Source organism: Martes martes (assembly GCF_963455335.1).
Source record: "Martes martes genome assembly, chromosome: 15".
Taxonomy (NCBI): Eukaryota; Metazoa; Chordata; class Mammalia; order Carnivora; family Mustelidae; genus Martes; species Martes martes.
In genome coordinates, this window is record NC_137903.1 from 25,361,620 (window position 1) to 25,379,425 (window position 17,806).

Here is a 17,806-nt window from a genome sequence, read left to right on the forward strand (position 1 = left end):
AGTCCGCTGAAACACAGTGCCCGCTTCGGGGTTGCCTCAGTTTGATATGGGGGGGGGGGGTAGGTGGTGTGTGTGTGTGTGTGTGTGTGTGTGTGTTTCCTGGGACCACCTATAAGAAAAGGGATAGCAAGGAGCCAAGATGATTAAACTCTCGCAGTCGGAGGTGGGGACCCTGCAGCCTGGTCAGTGTCTCACTCGTGCTTGGGCCGACAGAGCTGTCAGTTCTTCTGCGGGCCTGTTTATCTCCATCCTCTGGACAGACCTACGTGTCACCTGGGGGCCAGACTGCCACATGCAGACACAATCATTGGCTCAGGATGGTGTGTGATGGGGTAACTTTCGGGGAACTGAGGTAGACTGTAGTGTTTCCAGGAATGGTCTGATGACTTGCAAATAAACTTTATTTTTAACTCTAACCAGTTGGAGTAGTAAAGCTTTCTCTTTATAACCCTCAGTCTCCGTCAGTAGCTAGCAATGGAAATAATCTATTTTCACTGTCGTACAGACCTTGGTATTTGTCATTTCTCAGCAGTTAACACTATCACAACCCAAGATCATGAAAGGATTTTATTTGACATGACAATAGTTTATGCAAAATTTTAACCCCCAAATTTACTAACCATCCTTTGTTGCTGGAAAACTAGCTTCTCTCAATTTTTGTCTAGTTTTTGGCATTTCTGACGGTGCTGTATAAAACTAAATCTGCTATGTGTTGTTCACCTTCAGTTAGATACCGTGTCTTATCATGAATGTCTCTAGATTGAAAGATAACAGTTGATTGGTAACAAAACGGAAAGAAGGCTGGGTGAAGGTCCGCAGGGCAAGAAGATAACCTTTTGGGGGAGATAATATATGGAATTGGGTCAGAAATGGCCGTTCCAAGGAAAAAGACCCAAAGTTGGGTAACATGTATAAGATGGAGAATGGCATTCTGGAGATATAAAGAAGCCCTGATTTTATGGGGCAAAGAGAAAGGGGAACTAAAGTGTTACATTAAAAAAGGGTATTGGGGGGCACCTGGGTGGCTCAGTGGGTTAAAGCCTCTGCCTTCGGCTCAGATCATGATCTCAAGGTCCTGGGATTGAGCCCTGCATCGGGCTCTCTGCTCAGCAGGGAGCCTACTTCCCCCTCTCTCTGTCTACCTCTGCCTGCTTGTGATCTCTCTCTCTCTGTCAAATAAATAAAATCTTTAAAAAAAAAAAAAAGTGTATTGGAAGTTCAGACAAATGCAAAAATATAAATTCCTTCTAGCCTGTCCCCTTCATACTGAACATCCCTCCTGCCTCTCCCCTATCACACACTAACAGGTGTAGGCAACGTAGGCGTCCTGCATACCTGCACACGTTGCTCTTGGCCAAGAAACCCGTAGTACCTGGTGCAGGTTAATTTACCTATTAAGGGTGTGCATGGTTGAGAGGCAAGTTCTTTTTTGTTTTTTAAATCTCTGTGCTCACTAAAATAAATGTAAAAAGAACAGCTTGAATCTGAGGCTGTTTTCTCATTTCACCACCAGTGATTCATTTGTGGCCTTCCAAGGTTAGCTCTTGGGAAGAAAATCCAGCAGAGATTATAGCCTTAATCTTCCTCTTTTGTCTTTTTCTCTTTTTTCCAGGATCCCATCTACTTCTTTTTTTTTTTTTTAAGATTTTATTTATTTATTGAGATAGAGCAAGAGGGAAAGAGCAGGAGCAGGTGGGGGAGAGGCAGAAGGAGAGGGACCAGGAGGCTCTCCAACCGAGCAGGGAGCCCGACACAGGGCTCGATCTCCAGGACCCTGGGATCATGACCTGAGCTGAAGGCAGATGCTCAACTGACTGAGCCACCCAGGCGTCCACTGTCTACCTCTTTTTTACATCCAGAGGCTTCCCTGTTTTCTTTTTAAGAATTTATTTATTTAGGGACGTCTGGGTGGCTCAGTTGGTTAAGCAGCTGTCTTCGGCTCAGGTCATGATCCCAGCGTCCTGGGATCGAGTCCCACATCAGGCTCCTTGCTCGGCAGGGAGCCTGCTTCTCCCTCTGCCTGCCACTCTGTCTGCTTGTGCTCACTCTCGCTCCTCTCTCTCTCTCTCTCTCTCTCTGACAAATAAATAAATAAATAAATCTTTAAAAAAAAAAGAATTTATTTATTTATTTGACAGACAGAGATCACAAGTAGGCAGAGAGGCAGGCAGAGAGAGAGGAAGGCAAGCAGGCTCCCTACCGAGCAGAGAGCCTGACATGGGGCTCGATCCCAGGACCCTGGGATCATGACCTGAGCTGAAGGCAGAGCCACCCAGGCGCTCCAGCTTCCCTGTTTTCACTGTGTCAAAGATCTCGGTGTGTTTCACCTTGAGTCGAGGATGGTGGTGGGGGCAGGGAATTCAGAGACTTGGGTGGGAAGTACTGTCACCAGGCAGAAACTCAGTTGGTGGGGCTATTGAAAATGTTCTCTTTTTGACTCCTTTCATGGTGTCTCAGCCAGTCCCTGCGATTGGTTTCACGGCAGAGCCTTTCCTTCCTAGTATATACTTTTTAACCTGGAATGCTATTACTGTCAGGGTCCCTGAAGTCATCTTGTCCATCCTTCATTTGTCTTTTAGAACTTGCCTGACATCAGCCCAGACGGCTCCTGACGCCCCGTGGACCTTCAGTGACTGAGTGTGCTCTTTGTAGTCGGGCCGACCTGGATTGACATCCTGGCTTTGTTAGTTCACTGACCGGGTCACGGGGCAGGTTCCCTCTTGTGCAAGATATAGGGTAGCAGTCTGTATCTTCTAGGCCTGCTGTGAGGCCTCAGTGAGGACTGTGAGGTGTGTGAGGTGTGTGAGGACTTAGCACAGTGTCTGGCACAAAGTAAGCCAGTTCCCTCCTCCCTTTGAATGTACTAATCAGCATCCTTGAGAAGAGAATTTCCCCTTCTCTCAGTCACCAGTCCCTTGCCTGACAACCATGTTGGAAAGCCTTCCTTTTGTCAAGCGGAAGTCTTTCTGGTTCCAAATTACTTATCGTCATGATTCTGCTCCAGTTAGAGACAAAGTTCTTCCTCATTCATTATAGAGAGCCTTTGTAATGGCAGAAGAAAAAGATGCTGTTAAAAGCTAAATAACACTTGGGGCGCTTGGGTGGCTCAGTGGGTTAAGGCCTCTGCCTTCGGCTCAGGTCATGATCTCAGGGACCTGGGATTGAGCCCCACATCGGGCTCTCTGCTCAGTGGGGAGCCATCTTCCTCCTCTCTCTCTGCCTGCCTCTCTGCCTACTTGTGATCTCTGTCTGGCAAATAAATAAATAAAATCTTTAAAAAAAAATAAAAAAAATCTAAATGACACAAAAGTTAAAGTTATAAAAAGTTTCCCTTCTGCCTTCTACCACTTTGTCTCTCTGCTTTGATGAATCTAGTAAATGACAAGAGAACAAAGCTCCAGATTCCTGCATTTGCCTGAATCCCTGGGTACTGGGTGTTGGAGTAGCTGCAAGGAAGGTTGCATGGAGGCCACTAAGTGTGTGCGTAGCCAGGTGTTTTGTACAATGTAACAAGAACAGAGAGGTATTTTCCTTAAGATGTAACTAGCATTTAAGAGTGATCCTTCTGGAAACCAGGTAAAATGAAGAATGCTTCACCTGTGTTAGAACAGATAGGGAAAACCTCTGGACAGCCCCATGAGAATGGCATGGGAGGAGAATGGCCAGTAAAGGGAGGCAGACTGTGGGGACAGGGATTGAGGTCGAGATCCGGTCAGTGACTGAGCATGGGCAGAGCTATCTTATGTAGTTATGTGCTTCTTTTCTGTGTGATGGGAACCTGAGGCTTCAGAACTGCGGAGAAAGCAAAGACCTTTGTGACCTGCCTGAGAGCGTGACTGTCTTCTGCTTGAACCATCAGTGAATGCACTCATTCTCGGCCAGAACGGAGTTTCAGGATGTGCCACGAGCCGTGAGAGCCAGTGTCATTAGGAAGTGGTCAGGCTTCTTCAGGGACCGGGCCATTTCTTCCTGGCATTTCAGACAATGTCCTTGTACATCAGAGACAAAACCTAAGAGGTCAGTTCTGGTGTTTGCAGAGTAGCAATCTCCTTTCTGTTCATTCTCTTAATCTTGCCAAGAAAAATCGATGGTTAGCACATCAACTTCTGTGGATTCTGTAGACTTGTGCAGAATGCATTCTACAGGAGAACTCCCTTTAGGAATTCCCTGTGACTTCCAGCGGGAATTTGGGGGGCACTCTCATTATTCCCTGAGATTCTTTTTCCCTGATTGAGTTAGGAGCAAAATGCTTACTCACTGCTTTCTTCTGGGAGTAGAAGCAAACAGCAGTCACAGCTAAATGTGTGCGATTAGGGTTGAAAGATGGGAAATGTTATATATGATTACTGAAATGGTTTGGAGCAGGTAGTGAAGGCATCACTTATTCATCCATTCATTCCACATGAATCTGTTGGATGCTCATGAATGCCAAGCCCCGTTCTAGGTACTAGGAAGGCAGGCAGCCTTCCATGAAACCGTCCGAGGGCAAACTTCCCTCTCCGGGGGCCAGAATAGGGCCCACAATGGGTCTGGCTCCGCCTCTCTATATTACTGATGACTTTTTTCACTCCCTGTCTCCAGGAGACAGTGCTGGCTTCCCTTTTTGTTTATAACTGTCAGGGATGAGTCATCCCTTCACGGTAAGTGTCACAGAATCACACAGCGCCTTCCAGCCTGGTTTGGGCCACCGCCAGGAGGTCAGGCAGCAGCTCCTCCTGCCTGTGTCCGGCACTCGAGGTCACCAGCGAGGTGAGACCAACTGCACGCACTGACTCACTGGGGAACAGAGGAGAGAGAGCGTCGCACTTGTCTTTTGCCCATTTTTGTTTAGTACAAGATGTATTTAGGAGTGGACAACTTCTTTCTGTTTGTCAGTGTATCAGGTAGTGCCTTCCATTAGAAAGCCCTGAATCCTTTAAAAAATGAATTTATGCCTGTGAGCAAATAAAGTCCTCAGTTGCCTAGGAAGGATATTGGTTCTGCAAGTAGACCCCGCAGCTTTTGGTTTTCTTGCACACACAGAACGGTTCTTGGAGGAAAACCTATGAATTTATTTTAGAATTTTAAGAAAATCCATCATAAAGAAGCAAGCAAACAAAATTATTCCTGACAATTTTCTAAGGAACTCTTACTTTGGTTTTGCTCATTTAGGCTTGCTTCTCATGATATTCCTGTAATAAGTTTGATTGGGCTGTATCTTTCAAAATGTATTCATATATTGAAGAGAGGTTTGCAGCTTTAAAATAAAAATTTTTTAAAAGATTTTATTTATTTATTTGATAGATAGACAGCTAGAGAGGGAACACAAGCAGGGGGAGTGGGAGAGGAAGAAGCAGGCTTCCTGCCAAGCAGGGAGCCAGATGCGGGGCTCGATCCCAGGACCCTGAGATCATGACCTGAGCTGAAGGCAGATGCTTCAGGACTGAGCCACCCAGGTGCCCTAAAATAAAGATTATAAATTTTCACCTGTCATTCTGTATGTTATTGTAGCTTTTCATTTCTTGGGATTCTCTCCTAGCCTTTATCAAATTATTATGTGTATTATAATGTTGGTGTTTAGGCAATTGTGTGTTCTACTCTAAGCTGTAAAAGTTCTTACCCACTTTTTGAATATGCCTCATGAAGTGATTCATACTCTAGCAGTGTGACTCAGGGTAGTGAAAGGGGGTTTGTTTTGAACAGTGGGATGAGTGTCAGACTAGTCTACCAACCAGAAAACATTTCATGCAGTTCGAGGCATAGATGAAACAGCAGTTTCTTCCTGGCCTAGGCTTGGATGGAAAGTAGCTGGATTTGTAGTGTTTGCTCAAATTAGAAATGGTGAGATGCTAAAAGCACTTTTAGCTTTGGAGAGTTCACAGTGGCCAGCCACATAACAGTTATGTGATCTACCTGAGAATTAGACTTACTACGTCTTTATTGGGGAGGATGAGATCTGTGTAAAGCTTTTCTGGGGATGGGAGATATCTCTTCCGTCTCTCTCTCTCTCTCTCTCTCTCACACACACACACACACACACACACAGGACAAGAAACAACGGGCTGGCATTTCCCAGTCCTTTCTTACTTATCTAGGCAAGGAGATCAAAAAGGAAGAGGACCCAGGTTTTTATTTAAAATTTTTTTCATCAGAAATACCTGCCACTCAGTAAGGTAAGGAATGAAAACAGAATCGGAGTCTGGAAGAGCACAAACAAGTGTGTGTTGTTTACATTTCAAGTAAAGTACCTTTGCAACATCTGATAAGTGCTAGGGACACACACTTGAACAGGTTGGTGTTGAATTTTTTTTTTTTTTTTTTTTAAAGATTTTATTTGTTTATTTGACAGACAGAGATCGCAAGTAGGCAGAGAGGCAGGCAGAGAGAGAGAGAGAGAGGAGGAAGCAGGCTCTCTGCTGAGCAGAGAGCCTGATGCGGGGCTCGATCCCAGGACCCTGGGATCATGACCTGAGCCGAAGGCAGAGGCTTTAACCCACTGAGCCACCCAGGCGCCCCTGAATTTTTTTTTTTTAAGATTTTATTTATTTATTTGACAGAGAGAGAGATCACAAGTAGGCAGAGAGGCAGACAAAGAGGGAAGCAGGCTCCCTGCTGAGCAGAGAGCCCAGTGCGGGGCTTGATCCTAGGACTCTGGGATCATGACCTGAGCTGAAGGCAGAGGCTTTAACCCACTGAGCCACCCAGGTGCCCCTTGTGTTGAATTCTTTTGCAGCTCTGTGGAATGTGCTAGAATTCTGTGGAGGAATGATTTTGAGTTTGCGAGTCCCTGAAGCCATCACACTTGGTGTGCCTACAGTGGTGGTAGAGACGTGAGTCTCCAGGTCGACCCTTCCGTCTGGAATGCCAGATAGAGTAGACGGTGTCTTTTTCTTTTCTTTTTTTTTCTTTTTAATTTATTTGACAGAGACATAGCGAGAGAGAGAACACAAGCAGGGGGTGTGGGAGAGGGAGAAGCAGGCTTCCTGCTGAGTGGGGAGCCCGATGTGGGACTTGATCCCAGGACCCTGGGATCATGACCTGAGCTGAAGGCAGATGCTTCAGGACTGAGCCACCCAGGTGCCCTGATTTCAAAGATACAGAAGAGCAGTGTGTGCAGTGGAAGGAAACATACACTCTTTCAGTGCCTCAAGATCCTCAGGAAAGAAGTAGAACACAAAGCAAAAACTACTGGCTGTAACAGGACCTGTAGTGGTTTGTTTCTAAACCAAAGATCACGGGGTGCCTGGGCGGCTCTGTCATTGGGCGTCTGCCTTCGGCTCAGGTCATGATCCAGAGTCATGGGATCGAGCCCTGCATCGGGCTCCCTGCTCTGCGGGAAGCCTGCTTCTCTCTCTGTCACCCCCAGCTTGTGTTCCCTCTCTCTCTCTCTCTGTCAAATAATAAATAAAATCTTTAAAATAAAATAAACCAGAGATCATTATTGAAACTCACTTTAGGATCTTTGGTGTATCAGTTGTGATTGGTGGGTTCAATCATATGTAACTGACAGAAAAATGGGCTTGCTTAGACTGGATGGAAGCTAATTTTTTTCCCCTCACATGGAAGAGGCCTGAAGCGAGGCTGGTGTAGCAGCTCTGCCGTCATCAGGGACCCAGGCCCCCTACTTCTTTTTGCTTCATCATTCTCAGTGCTGCCTTCTACCCTTAGGTTTGCCTTAGGACTGTAGGATGACCTTCTTATTCCAGGCAAAAAGAATGAGGCCGAAAAGCATACTTCCTGGCAGAATCAAACCCCTTCTAAAGAACTTCCCTGAAATGCCCACACACCTACCGGGCAGCCTTGTCTGTAAAGGCCATTGCCTTCCCAATAATGCAGAGACCAAGTACTGGATATGCAAACCTTGGTCTCTGTCATACCAAGTGACCATGAGAATAAAGACATTACCAAGGCTTGGGGAGCTAAGACTTTGGGATACCTGCAAGCTTCAGAATAGGACAGTAATAATGTTTGGCAAACCTGGCTTTTAGTTTGCCGCTTGATTGATTCAACGATATTGAGGGCTGTGTGTTAGGCACTGGAATTACCGTAGTTAACAAGGTAGACATGCTCCCTGCCCTCAGAGGGTTGACAGGCTATTGGGGAAACATGGGTGTTATTTATTTTTTAATTTTTTAAAAGATTTATTTGTCAGAGAGAGCACGTGCACACAAGCAAAGGGGAGAGGCAGAGGGAGGGGCAGACTCCCCGCTGAGCACAGAGCCCTGTGTGGGAATGGATCCTAGGACCCTGGGATCATGACCTGAGCCAAAAGCAGAAGGTCAACGAACTCACCCACCCAGGTGCCCCCAAAAACGGGTTTTAAGTAAATTAATTATAAATGTGTTGAACATTAAGGAAAGGAGAAGTAGAGAGTGCTTGAGACTGTGTACTAGGGAAGACTCACTAAGAACATGACAAGAGTACAGGGAGATTGGAAGGCTGCTTGGTAGTAAGCCTGGGAGTTAGCTGCCTTAGAAAGGTGGGGCTGGGAATGTGAACAAAGAGGAGAGTGGGAGGAATGTTCCAGGCAGCCTCAATCCTAATCTGATCATGTCCACATCAGTTCTCTCTCCTTCTTTATTTGTCTTACTCCTTCATCAGAGGGCACCAGTGGATTTCCAAACAACAAAGAAAGCTAGAACTAACGTCTGAAATGACTAAAGGGACTGCCATCCTTTCTACAGGCTGTCGTCTCTCTCTAGATGAGTGCCTGCCTCGTAGGCTACGGCAGGGAGTGTTGAGAACTCAGGAAGGAGGTCAGCAAGTGACTGGGGCCTACCGAAGCCCCAGTGCCCCATCATAGATCTGGATTTTGGTCTGATTGTGGGACTTCAGGGAGGCAAGGATTGGTTCTGACCCCGAGGTGCTGATATGACCCCCTTCCCCTTCCAGGACGTGGACATCGTGGTCGCACCATGCCAAGGCCTCCGGCCCGCAGTAGATGTTCTGGGTGACTTGGTGAACGATTTCCTGCCTGTGATAACCTATGCACTCCACAAGGACGAACTGTCTGAGAGGGATGAGCAAGAACTTCAGGAAATCCGGAAGTATTTCTCCTTTCCCGTGTTCTTTTTCAAAGTGCCGAAGCTGGGCTCGGAAATCATTGCCTCGCCTACCAGAAGACTAGAGAATGAAAGATCAGCGCTCCATCACCAGCTGGTGGACCTGGGCTATCTGAGCAGCAGTCACTGGAACTGTGGGACCCCCAGCCAAGACACTAAAGCTCAGAGCATGTTGGTGGAGCAAAGTGAGAAACTGAGGCACTTGAGTACGTTTTCTCACCAGGTGCTACAGACCCGCCTGGTGGACACAGCGAAGGCCCTGAACCGGGTGCACTGCCACTGCCTCGACATCTTTATCAACCAGGCCTTTGACATGCAGCGGGACCTGCAGATCACTCCCAAACGTCTAGAATACACTCGGAAAAAGGAAAACGAGTTGTACGAGTCATTGATGAATATTGCCAACCGGAAGCAGGAGGAAATGAAGGACATGATTGTTGAGACGCTTAACACCATGAAGGAGGAACTTCTGGAGGACGCTGCCAACATGGAATTTAAAGGTAGGTCCTAGCTGGAGAGCTTGGCATGGGCTGCCGGGACCACAGGATTCCTTAACCCTTTTCCAGCTGGAAGTTGAGTCCCATGAATTCTGAGGGCCAAAGGAAACTCAGGAGAATCTCATCTACCCAACTGTCATTAGTAGGAGCCCGCCTTAAATCACTTAGCCAGAGCGGCCGCTCTCCTTCTCAGAGGCCTCCCTGGAAGATTCCCTTGTCATTCCTTCCCGGGACTGGTAGTCCGACTTCTGGTAAGTTCTTCCTAATAGCGCTCTTTAATCTCTAGTTTCTGTCTGTCTCCTCTTGACCTTGTTGGAACGGGAAAAGAGCTGCCTGAAGAACAGTTACTAAGTCATGCTCTAATCTTGGCTTTGACCTTCGGCACGGCCTGTGCTTCCTTACTGGTTCTTTTCGGTGTGTGTTGTGGTCTCATTTTCTTTCCAGGCTGCTTCCAAAACCCAGCTCAGGAGTGTTTCCCAAAGTCGTGTTTTCAGCTTTTCCGGAAGTCCCTTCTTCATGAATGGCTAATAACAAAATTGGGCCAGTGTGATTCATCAGGCCTTTTGGGGCTGAGGTTTTTGGTGCGGCTGACTTTGTGTACTGACTGCTCAGTAACCCGCCCTGTGGGAACATTAGCCCTCCCACCCATGAATTACAGTGCCGTGGTTTGCAGGTTACCCTGGAGGTTCTCAATCACGGTGGTACAGCCAAATCTCCTGGGGGCTTTTTGAAAATAGAGATGTTTGAGATCACCCCAGAGCACTCCAGACCAGTTAATCAGAATTTCTGACGTGGGACCTTCAATCACGCTTTTTTTTTTTTCCAGTCCCTCCGTGGAGTATGTGTATTGGCATCTTCTTAAGGAGAGAACTGAGGCTTAGGCAGGTTAAGTCATTTGCACAAGGTCACAGCTACAGAAAAGTAAAGGCAGAGTTTGGATCTAACAGTCTGAGTCCTGAGCCTGTACTCTGCATTTCCATGCTTCACTGCCTCTGAATCTGTTCCCAGTTCCTGCTACCACCATCTTCCTGGTAGCCGGCTTCGGGGCTGCAGCACGGTCTCCAGATCTTTGCTCCCCCTTGTCCCCGCATCCGGGCAGTGGCCCAGCCCTGATGCATCTTCTTCCGTGTTCTGTATCTGCCTTAGCTTTTCTGTTCCCTCTTCTGCAGTCCACCTGAACTACTGTTTCCTGTTGCTCTCTGGGACATTTCTCTCTTTTCTCCAGTTCAGCTGCGTTGGCTCCCTGTTCTGCGGACTAAGTTCAGACTCGTCAGCCTGGTGTTAAGGATCTTGCAGAGCCCAACCCTGGCCAACTCTCCCAGGCCTGTTTCCCACCAGGCACGTTTCACCTGCTCTCAGCTGCTTGCTGTCCTCTAGCCCTTCCTTTACTTTTTCATGGCCCCCACCCTGCCCTAAACCCAAAAAGTCTTTTATTTGTGAATTTCCAAATCCTACCTACCCTTCAGAGCCTCTTCTATAGAAATAGCATTTTTCATGTAGTCTTTAATTTTCTTTTTTTTTTTTAAAGACTTTATTTATTTATTTGACAGGCAGAGAGGCTGGCAGAGAGAGTGGGGGAAGCAGGCTCCCTGCTGAGCAGAGAGTTCGAAGCGGGGCTTGATACCAGGACCCCAGGATCATGACCTGAGCTGAAGACAGAGGCTTTAACCCACTGAGCCACCCAGGTGCCCCAGTCTTTAATTTTCTTAGCTAACAGAGATCGCATCCGTCTGAACTCCCACCACATTTCATGCATACCTGAAATTTCTGGTGTATTTCATTTTCTTTTATTACAGTTATTTATGTTCTACCGACTGTTTTCTCCAGTCCTAGAGATGCGGGAGAACGGGGTCTTGTTTATCATCCTGTCTCTTACAGCAGTTCACACGGAGTTGTGTGCTGCACTACCTCCTGGGAATTTGAGTGAGTGTGTGAACGATGGAGTATGGTTGTGCCACACACAGAGGAGACAGGCCACTTTAGCAAGCACAGGAAGCCTTCTTAAGGTCTTTCTGAAGATGAGCAAAGGTGGGTCAGGACCTGCAGTGGAGATCTTGGAAGGCTTCTGACTGAGGACGCCGGGCGTCAGCGCTAGTATCGTAGCGCATGGGGCAGAACGGTTGGGCAGACCGGGAAATGTTTGCCTGTTGGTAATGTGCCGGGGATACCGTGTGCGGTGTCTGGAATGCAGTGGTCAGTTCAACAGACACAGGGTTGCCGGGGACAAGTAGACCAGCCGTCCGGCTCTGTTAACCACCTGGCCGATTTGGGAAGCCACTTTCTGAGTTAGCTGTGTGTTAGACAGGACTTACATGTCTGCTTCTTAACCTCGTTCAAAGCTCTTCTTGGGGATCCTTGAGGCAATGATGGGTAGATTTAGAAGAGAGCCACCACATAGCCTCAGGAGCCCAATTTCTGGTCCTGGTTTATGTTTTAAAATAAAGGTAATGTGGGGCACCTGGGTGGTTCAGTCAGTTAGGTGTCTGACTTCGGCTCAGGTTGTGACCTCAGGGTCCTAGGCAAGCTCCCCGCTTGGTGGGGTATCTACTTGTCTCTCTTCTTCTGCCCCTCCCCCTGCTTGTATGCATGCACGTATGCTCGGTCTCTCTGTCAAATAAATAAAACCTTAAAAAATAGCAGAATAGGGGCGCCTGGGTGGCTCAGTTGGTTAAGCAACTGCCTTCGGCTCAGGTCATGATCCTGGAGTCCTGGGATCAAGTCCCGCATCGGGCTCCCTGCTTGGCAGGGAGTCTGCTTCTCCCTCTGACCTCTTTCCTCTCATGCTCTCTCTCTCTCTCAAATAAATAAATAAAATCTTGGGACGCCTGGGTGGCTCAGTTGGTTAAGTGGCTGCCTTCGGCTCGGGTCATGATCCCAGCATCCTGGGATCGAGTCCCATATCGGCTCCTTGCTTGGCGGGGAGCCTGCTTCTCCCTCTGCCTCTGCCTACCACTCTGTCTGCCTGTGCTCGCTCGCTCTCTCTCTAATAAATAAATAAATTAAAAAAATTTTTTTTTAAATTTAAATAAAATATTTAAAAAAATAGCAAAATAGAGGTAATGCATGCATGCAGGCTATATTACATACATACTTCAGAAAATACTTTTTTTTTAAAAATTTTTTTAAAGATTTTATTTATTTATTTCACAGACAGAGAGATCACAAGTAGACAGAGAGTCAGGCAGAGAGAGAGGGAGAAGCAGGCTCCCCGCTGAGCAGAGAGCCCGATGCGGGGCTCGATCCCAGGACCCTGGGATCATGACCCGAGCTGAAGGTAGAGGCCTAACCCACTGAGCCACCTAGGCGCCCAGAAAATACTTTTTTTTAAAGATAATACCTACATGTATAGTACTTCACTCAGAGATACAAAGATACTGCCCTCCAGCCACCCAGTTTTCCTCCATACGATCTTCTGCCCCTTGCTTTTGCACTGAATTCATATCTTAGAGATCTTTCCACAAAGGTACATATGGATTTGTCTTCTTCTAATAGATGTGCCTGATTTTATTTAACTATAATCCTACTGATGAACATTTAGACTCATTACTTTTTGTTTTTTGCTGTTACAGATTCCTCTGCATTATCATTTACATGCATATCTTTGAGGCTTGTCAAGGTATATTTCTAGAAAAACAATTCCTAGAAGCAGAATAGGTAGGTCAAAGAGTATGTAGATTTTTTTTTTAATATTTTATTTATTTGACAGACAGAGATCACAAGTAGGCAGAGAGGCAGGCAGAGAGAGAGGGGGAAGCAGGCTCCCTGCGGAGCAGAGGGCCCGATGTGGGGCTCGATCCCAGGGCCCTGGGATCATGACCTGAGCCGAAGGCAGAGGCTTTAACCCACTGAGCCACCCAGGCGCCCAGTATGTAGATATTTTTGTTGGTTGGTTGGTTAGTTTAAAATTTTGATAGGTTAGAAAAAAATTTTTTTGATAGATACAAGATTTCCTCCAAAGAGGCGGCACCAATTTTAATTCCCACAGTAGACATGAGAGTGCCTTTTTAGGAGTGGAGTTTTTGTGGGTAATTTGTCGTCTCTTCAGTTCTGTCCTCTGACTTGCAGAACAGATTCTAATTCTGGGAGGTAGTAGCAGGCTGGCGACAATGTTCCAGTTTTGCTTTTTATTCAGTAATTGATTAGCATAGAATCCCCAACTGCTGGATTTTTCTGGGAGTTCCGCAGTGTGAAATGGTACAGAGATCCAAGGCAATCTGTGAGCTTGGGTTTCAGATGCGAGCTGTTGTCCTTCCTGTACTGTCCCCTTCCCTTCTGTCCTCTCTTCGAGGCTGTTTCCTGACCTATAAAATGACCAGTAATACCCACCTGACAAAGTTATCATGAGGATTAAATTTGATTGCGTATGTAAAATACTTACTATGGTGCCTTTCAAATAGTCTGCACTCAATAAATGTTCCTCCTGGGGTACCTGGGTGGCTCAGTGGGTTAAGCCTCTGCCTTCAGCTCAGGTCACGGTCTCAGGGTCCTGGGATGGACCCCTGCATTGGGCTGTCTGCTCAGCAGGGAGCCTGCTTCCTCCTCTCTCTCTGCCTGCCTCTCTGACTACTTGTAATCTCTGTCTATCGAATAAATAAATAAAATCTTAGAAATAAATAAATAAATAAATAAATGTTCCTCCTGTCCTATAAATGTGACAGAAAGCCGACAGAATCAGTAGGCTCGTTCTAGATGTGGTTGCTCCTTCTCAGTAATGCCCTCAGTAGTCGCGGATCCTGTGGCCCCGGGTCACGCTGAGGGTCAGAGCTCGTCTGCCAGCTATGTGTTTGAGAGCCTTGGTGGCTATCGTGGCGGCTCCTTGGCTTTGATGGGGAGAAGCCTGAGTGCCCGTCCCTTTCCCTCACGGCCAGCTGGCTTTTGTCTCTGCCTCCGTAGATGTCATCATCCCGGAGAACGGAGAGGCGGTGGGCACCCGAGAAATCAAATGCTGCATCCGGCAGATCCAGGAACTCATCATCTCCCGGCTCAATCAGGCGGTGGCCAACAAGCTGATCAGCTCGGTGGACTACCTGCGCGAGAGCTTCGTCGGGACCCTGGAACGCTGTCTGCAGAGCCTGGAGAAGTCCCAGGATGTCTCAGTTCACATCACCAGTAATTATCTCAAACAGGTACTCGAAGACTGGGTAGTCACCACATCACAGAGGGCACAGGAGACAGAGCCCGCCCGCACGCCCAGCCTCGAGCTAGCCAAGAACGTCCCGGGCACCCTTTGGCCCATCCAGTTTGAATCTTATGCTGTTTTCCCATCGCATGACCCCTGCCCGTCAGAGGTGCTTGCGCACTGCAAAATCGCGGTTAAGGCATGAGCTGGTTGGTGAAGATGGAAGTAAAGGGGCCCACAGAGTCACAAAATAGGTGATCGACCGGTGTGGCCTGCACGTTTATGGAAGGACATATTTGGGAACCTTGAAACGGGACTCTGTGCTTTAAGTAAATAGTATTTATCACGTTTTTTTAATCAGCCATTGTGCTCAGAAGTACTGATTTCCTTCGTGGCTCTCTTTCAGATCTTAAATGCCGCCTATCACGTTGAAGTTACGTTTCATTCCGGGTCATCGGTCACAAGGATGCTGTGGGAGCAAATCAAACAGGTGGAGTCCGCTGGAGGAGCGTTTCCTGCCCCCGTTGGCTCAGATGAACCTTAGTCCCTCCAATAGCTACTGATGTCTAGAAAGTTCTCTTGGGGTAGGGCAGCCATTTTTCCGGGTTTGTCTGCCCGGGAGAGTTCTGGTTTATGCCTATTCTGAAATAATTAGGAACAGTGCCCCTTGAACGCTTAAAGTGGTGCATTTAAATGAAATTTTATGCAGCCATAAAGCTCTCCGTCACTCACTTCCTCATATTCCTTTCTCCTAGCCTAAATGTTTTCTCAGAACCAGGCTTGGTTGCCAGGGGCCATTTGTGTGGTTTCTTTTCCGGAATTCGATGGTGCTCTTTCTCCATCCTGAGTTCAGAAAGGGAGTTCTCAGCACCCCGGGCACTACCTGTACACAGTGAGGGCTTGTGAGCATGTGGACTCGGCCTGGTGTTCTTTGATGCTTTCCCTTGCTCTGAGCCCTGACTCTCGGGTCGATGGAACTGGAGAGGAGTCTTGGCCTTCACGGGGCTCCTTTCTTCATCGCCTGCTCCTAGACTGGCTGACCCCCAGGGGAGGGGCGTGGGTTCTTTCTGGCGGCTCCAGTCTCCCTTGAGTCTTCTCACTGACCTCGTCCTGCAGATCATCCAGCGCCTCACGTGGGTGAGTCCGCCTGCCATCACGCTGGAGTGGAAGAGGAAGGTGGCCCAGGAAGCCATCGAGAGCCTCAGTGCCTCCAAGCTGGCCAAGAGCATCTGCAGCCAGTTCCGGACCCGGCTCAACAGTTCTCACGAGGCTTTTGCAGCCTCCTTGCGGCAGGTGGGCGTGCGGGAAGAGGGAGAAGAACCTACGGTCGGGGAGTATTTTGCCCGCTGCTCTCCATAGAATTTTTATAGAATCATCAGTGTATTTTCTTCCTAGCCGTGAAGCGGTAATATTGTGTCATGGAAAGTGTCATCAGTACGTTTTTCATGTGGAGGTTTTTCTAACTCCAGGGAACGTGTAGGGAACTTGGTTCGTTTCTCCTCATTTCACTGAGTGAGGAATGAAAATCAAGGGGTAGGATTTTTTTTTTTTAAGATTTTATTTATTTTATTTGACAGACAGGGATCACAAGTAGGCAGAGAGGCAGGCAGAGAGAGAGGGGGAGGCAGGCTCCCTGCTGAGCAGAGAGCCTGATGTGGGGCTCGATCCCAGGACCCTGGGATCATGATCTGAGCCGAAGGCAGAGGCTTTAACACACTGAGCCACCCAGGTGCCCCAAGGGGTAGGAATTTTATGTAAGTTGCCTACTATTTTAGGAATGAGAGAAAGGACTTTGTAATTTTTATGCTGGTTCACAGTTATGTGACATCTGCTTATCCCCTTGGAGTGGATGTGTGTGCTCTTGTGTACATGTGTATGTGTGCGTACGTGTGTATGTGTGCACGTGTGTGGTGAGGGTGTGGAGATGGAGGTACGCAACCAGGAGGAACAGGTATTACCTACTGAGAGCCCACTGTGTACCAGTCACATTACGGACATCTTGTGTAACTTACAGTCGCCCTTAGGAGAAGCTGTTATTACCCCATATAGCAGGTGAGGAAACCAAGCTGGGGACTTGACAAGTCACATGACTTTTTTCTGCTTCCCTTCCAGCTAGAAGCTGGCCACTCAGGCCGGTTGGAAAAAACAGAAGATCTGTGGTTGAAGGTTCGGAAGGATCACGCCCCACGCCTGGCTCGCCTTTCTCTGGAAAGCCGTTCTTTACAGGATGTCTTGCTGCATCGTGAGTCCTTGTTTTTTTTCCTTGTAGGAAAGTAAATAGGAAGAAGGTTCTGGTCACGTGACATTCTCATATTCTACCTCGGAGAATCCCAGTGTCTAAAGCTGCTTCCTTGCAAGGCTGCCTCAGTACCCTGTGATGTGTTTTTGAATTCCTGAAGTCTGTTTGGTCCTGCTGTTTATACAGTTCAGACATGACTGAAGTTTATGTAAATCGGACCAGTTTGGGGTGCCTGCGTGGGTTGGGTGGGTTGGGCCTCTGCCTTCGGCTCAGGTCATGATCTCAGGGTCCTGGGATTGAGCCCTGCATTGGGCTCTCTGCTCAGCGGGGAGCCTGCTTCCCCCTCTCTCTCTGCCTACTTGTGATCTCTGTCTGTCAAATAAACAAAATCTTTAAAAATCGGACCAGTTAGGTTACTTTCTACTAGTTTCCAGTAGCATCAGAATTTCTCCCCCAGCATAATTACAACTTCTTACTCCTAGGTCCATGTCTAAGAATTTTTTTTTAAAGGTTTTATTTAGGGGCACCTAGGTGGCTCAGTGGATTAAGCCTCTACTTTCGGCTCAAGTCATGATGTCAGGGTCCTGGGATTGAGCCCCACATGGGGCTCTCTGCTCAGCAGGGAGCCTGCTTCCCCCCCACCCCCGCCTGCCTCTGCCTCCTCGTGATCTCTCTCTGTCAAATAAATAAATAAAATCTTTTAAAAAAAAAGTTTTTATTTATTTGAGAGAGAGAGTGAGTGAGCATGAACGGGGCACAGGGGCCAAGGAAGAAGCAGACTCCCAGCTAAGCAGGGAGCCCAACATAGGGCTCGATCCCAGGACCCCAAGATCGTGATCTGATCCAAAAGCAGATGCTTAACTGACCGAGCCACCCAGGCTCCCTAAGGATCTTTTTTTTAAAATGCAAG

General features: G+C 47.6%; 1 protein-coding gene across 1 annotated transcript in view; it reads left to right on the plus strand.

Annotated features, from left to right (window-relative positions):
- Positions 1-17,806, plus strand: part of DSTYK (dual serine/threonine and tyrosine protein kinase) — a gene marked incomplete at its 5' end in the record, with an annotated part of 48,741 nt that overhangs the window by 22,165 nt on the left and 8,770 nt on the right. Inside the window, 5 exons of the mRNA XM_080825278.1 lie at positions 8,872-9,541; positions 14,432-14,664; positions 15,064-15,147; positions 15,774-15,950; positions 16,770-16,899. Coding sequence (XP_080681404.1) covers positions 8,872-9,541; positions 14,432-14,664; positions 15,064-15,147; positions 15,774-15,950; positions 16,770-16,899 — 1,294 coding nt within the window. The remainder of the gene's footprint in view (positions 1-8,871; positions 9,542-14,431; positions 14,665-15,063; positions 15,148-15,773; positions 15,951-16,769; positions 16,900-17,806) is intronic.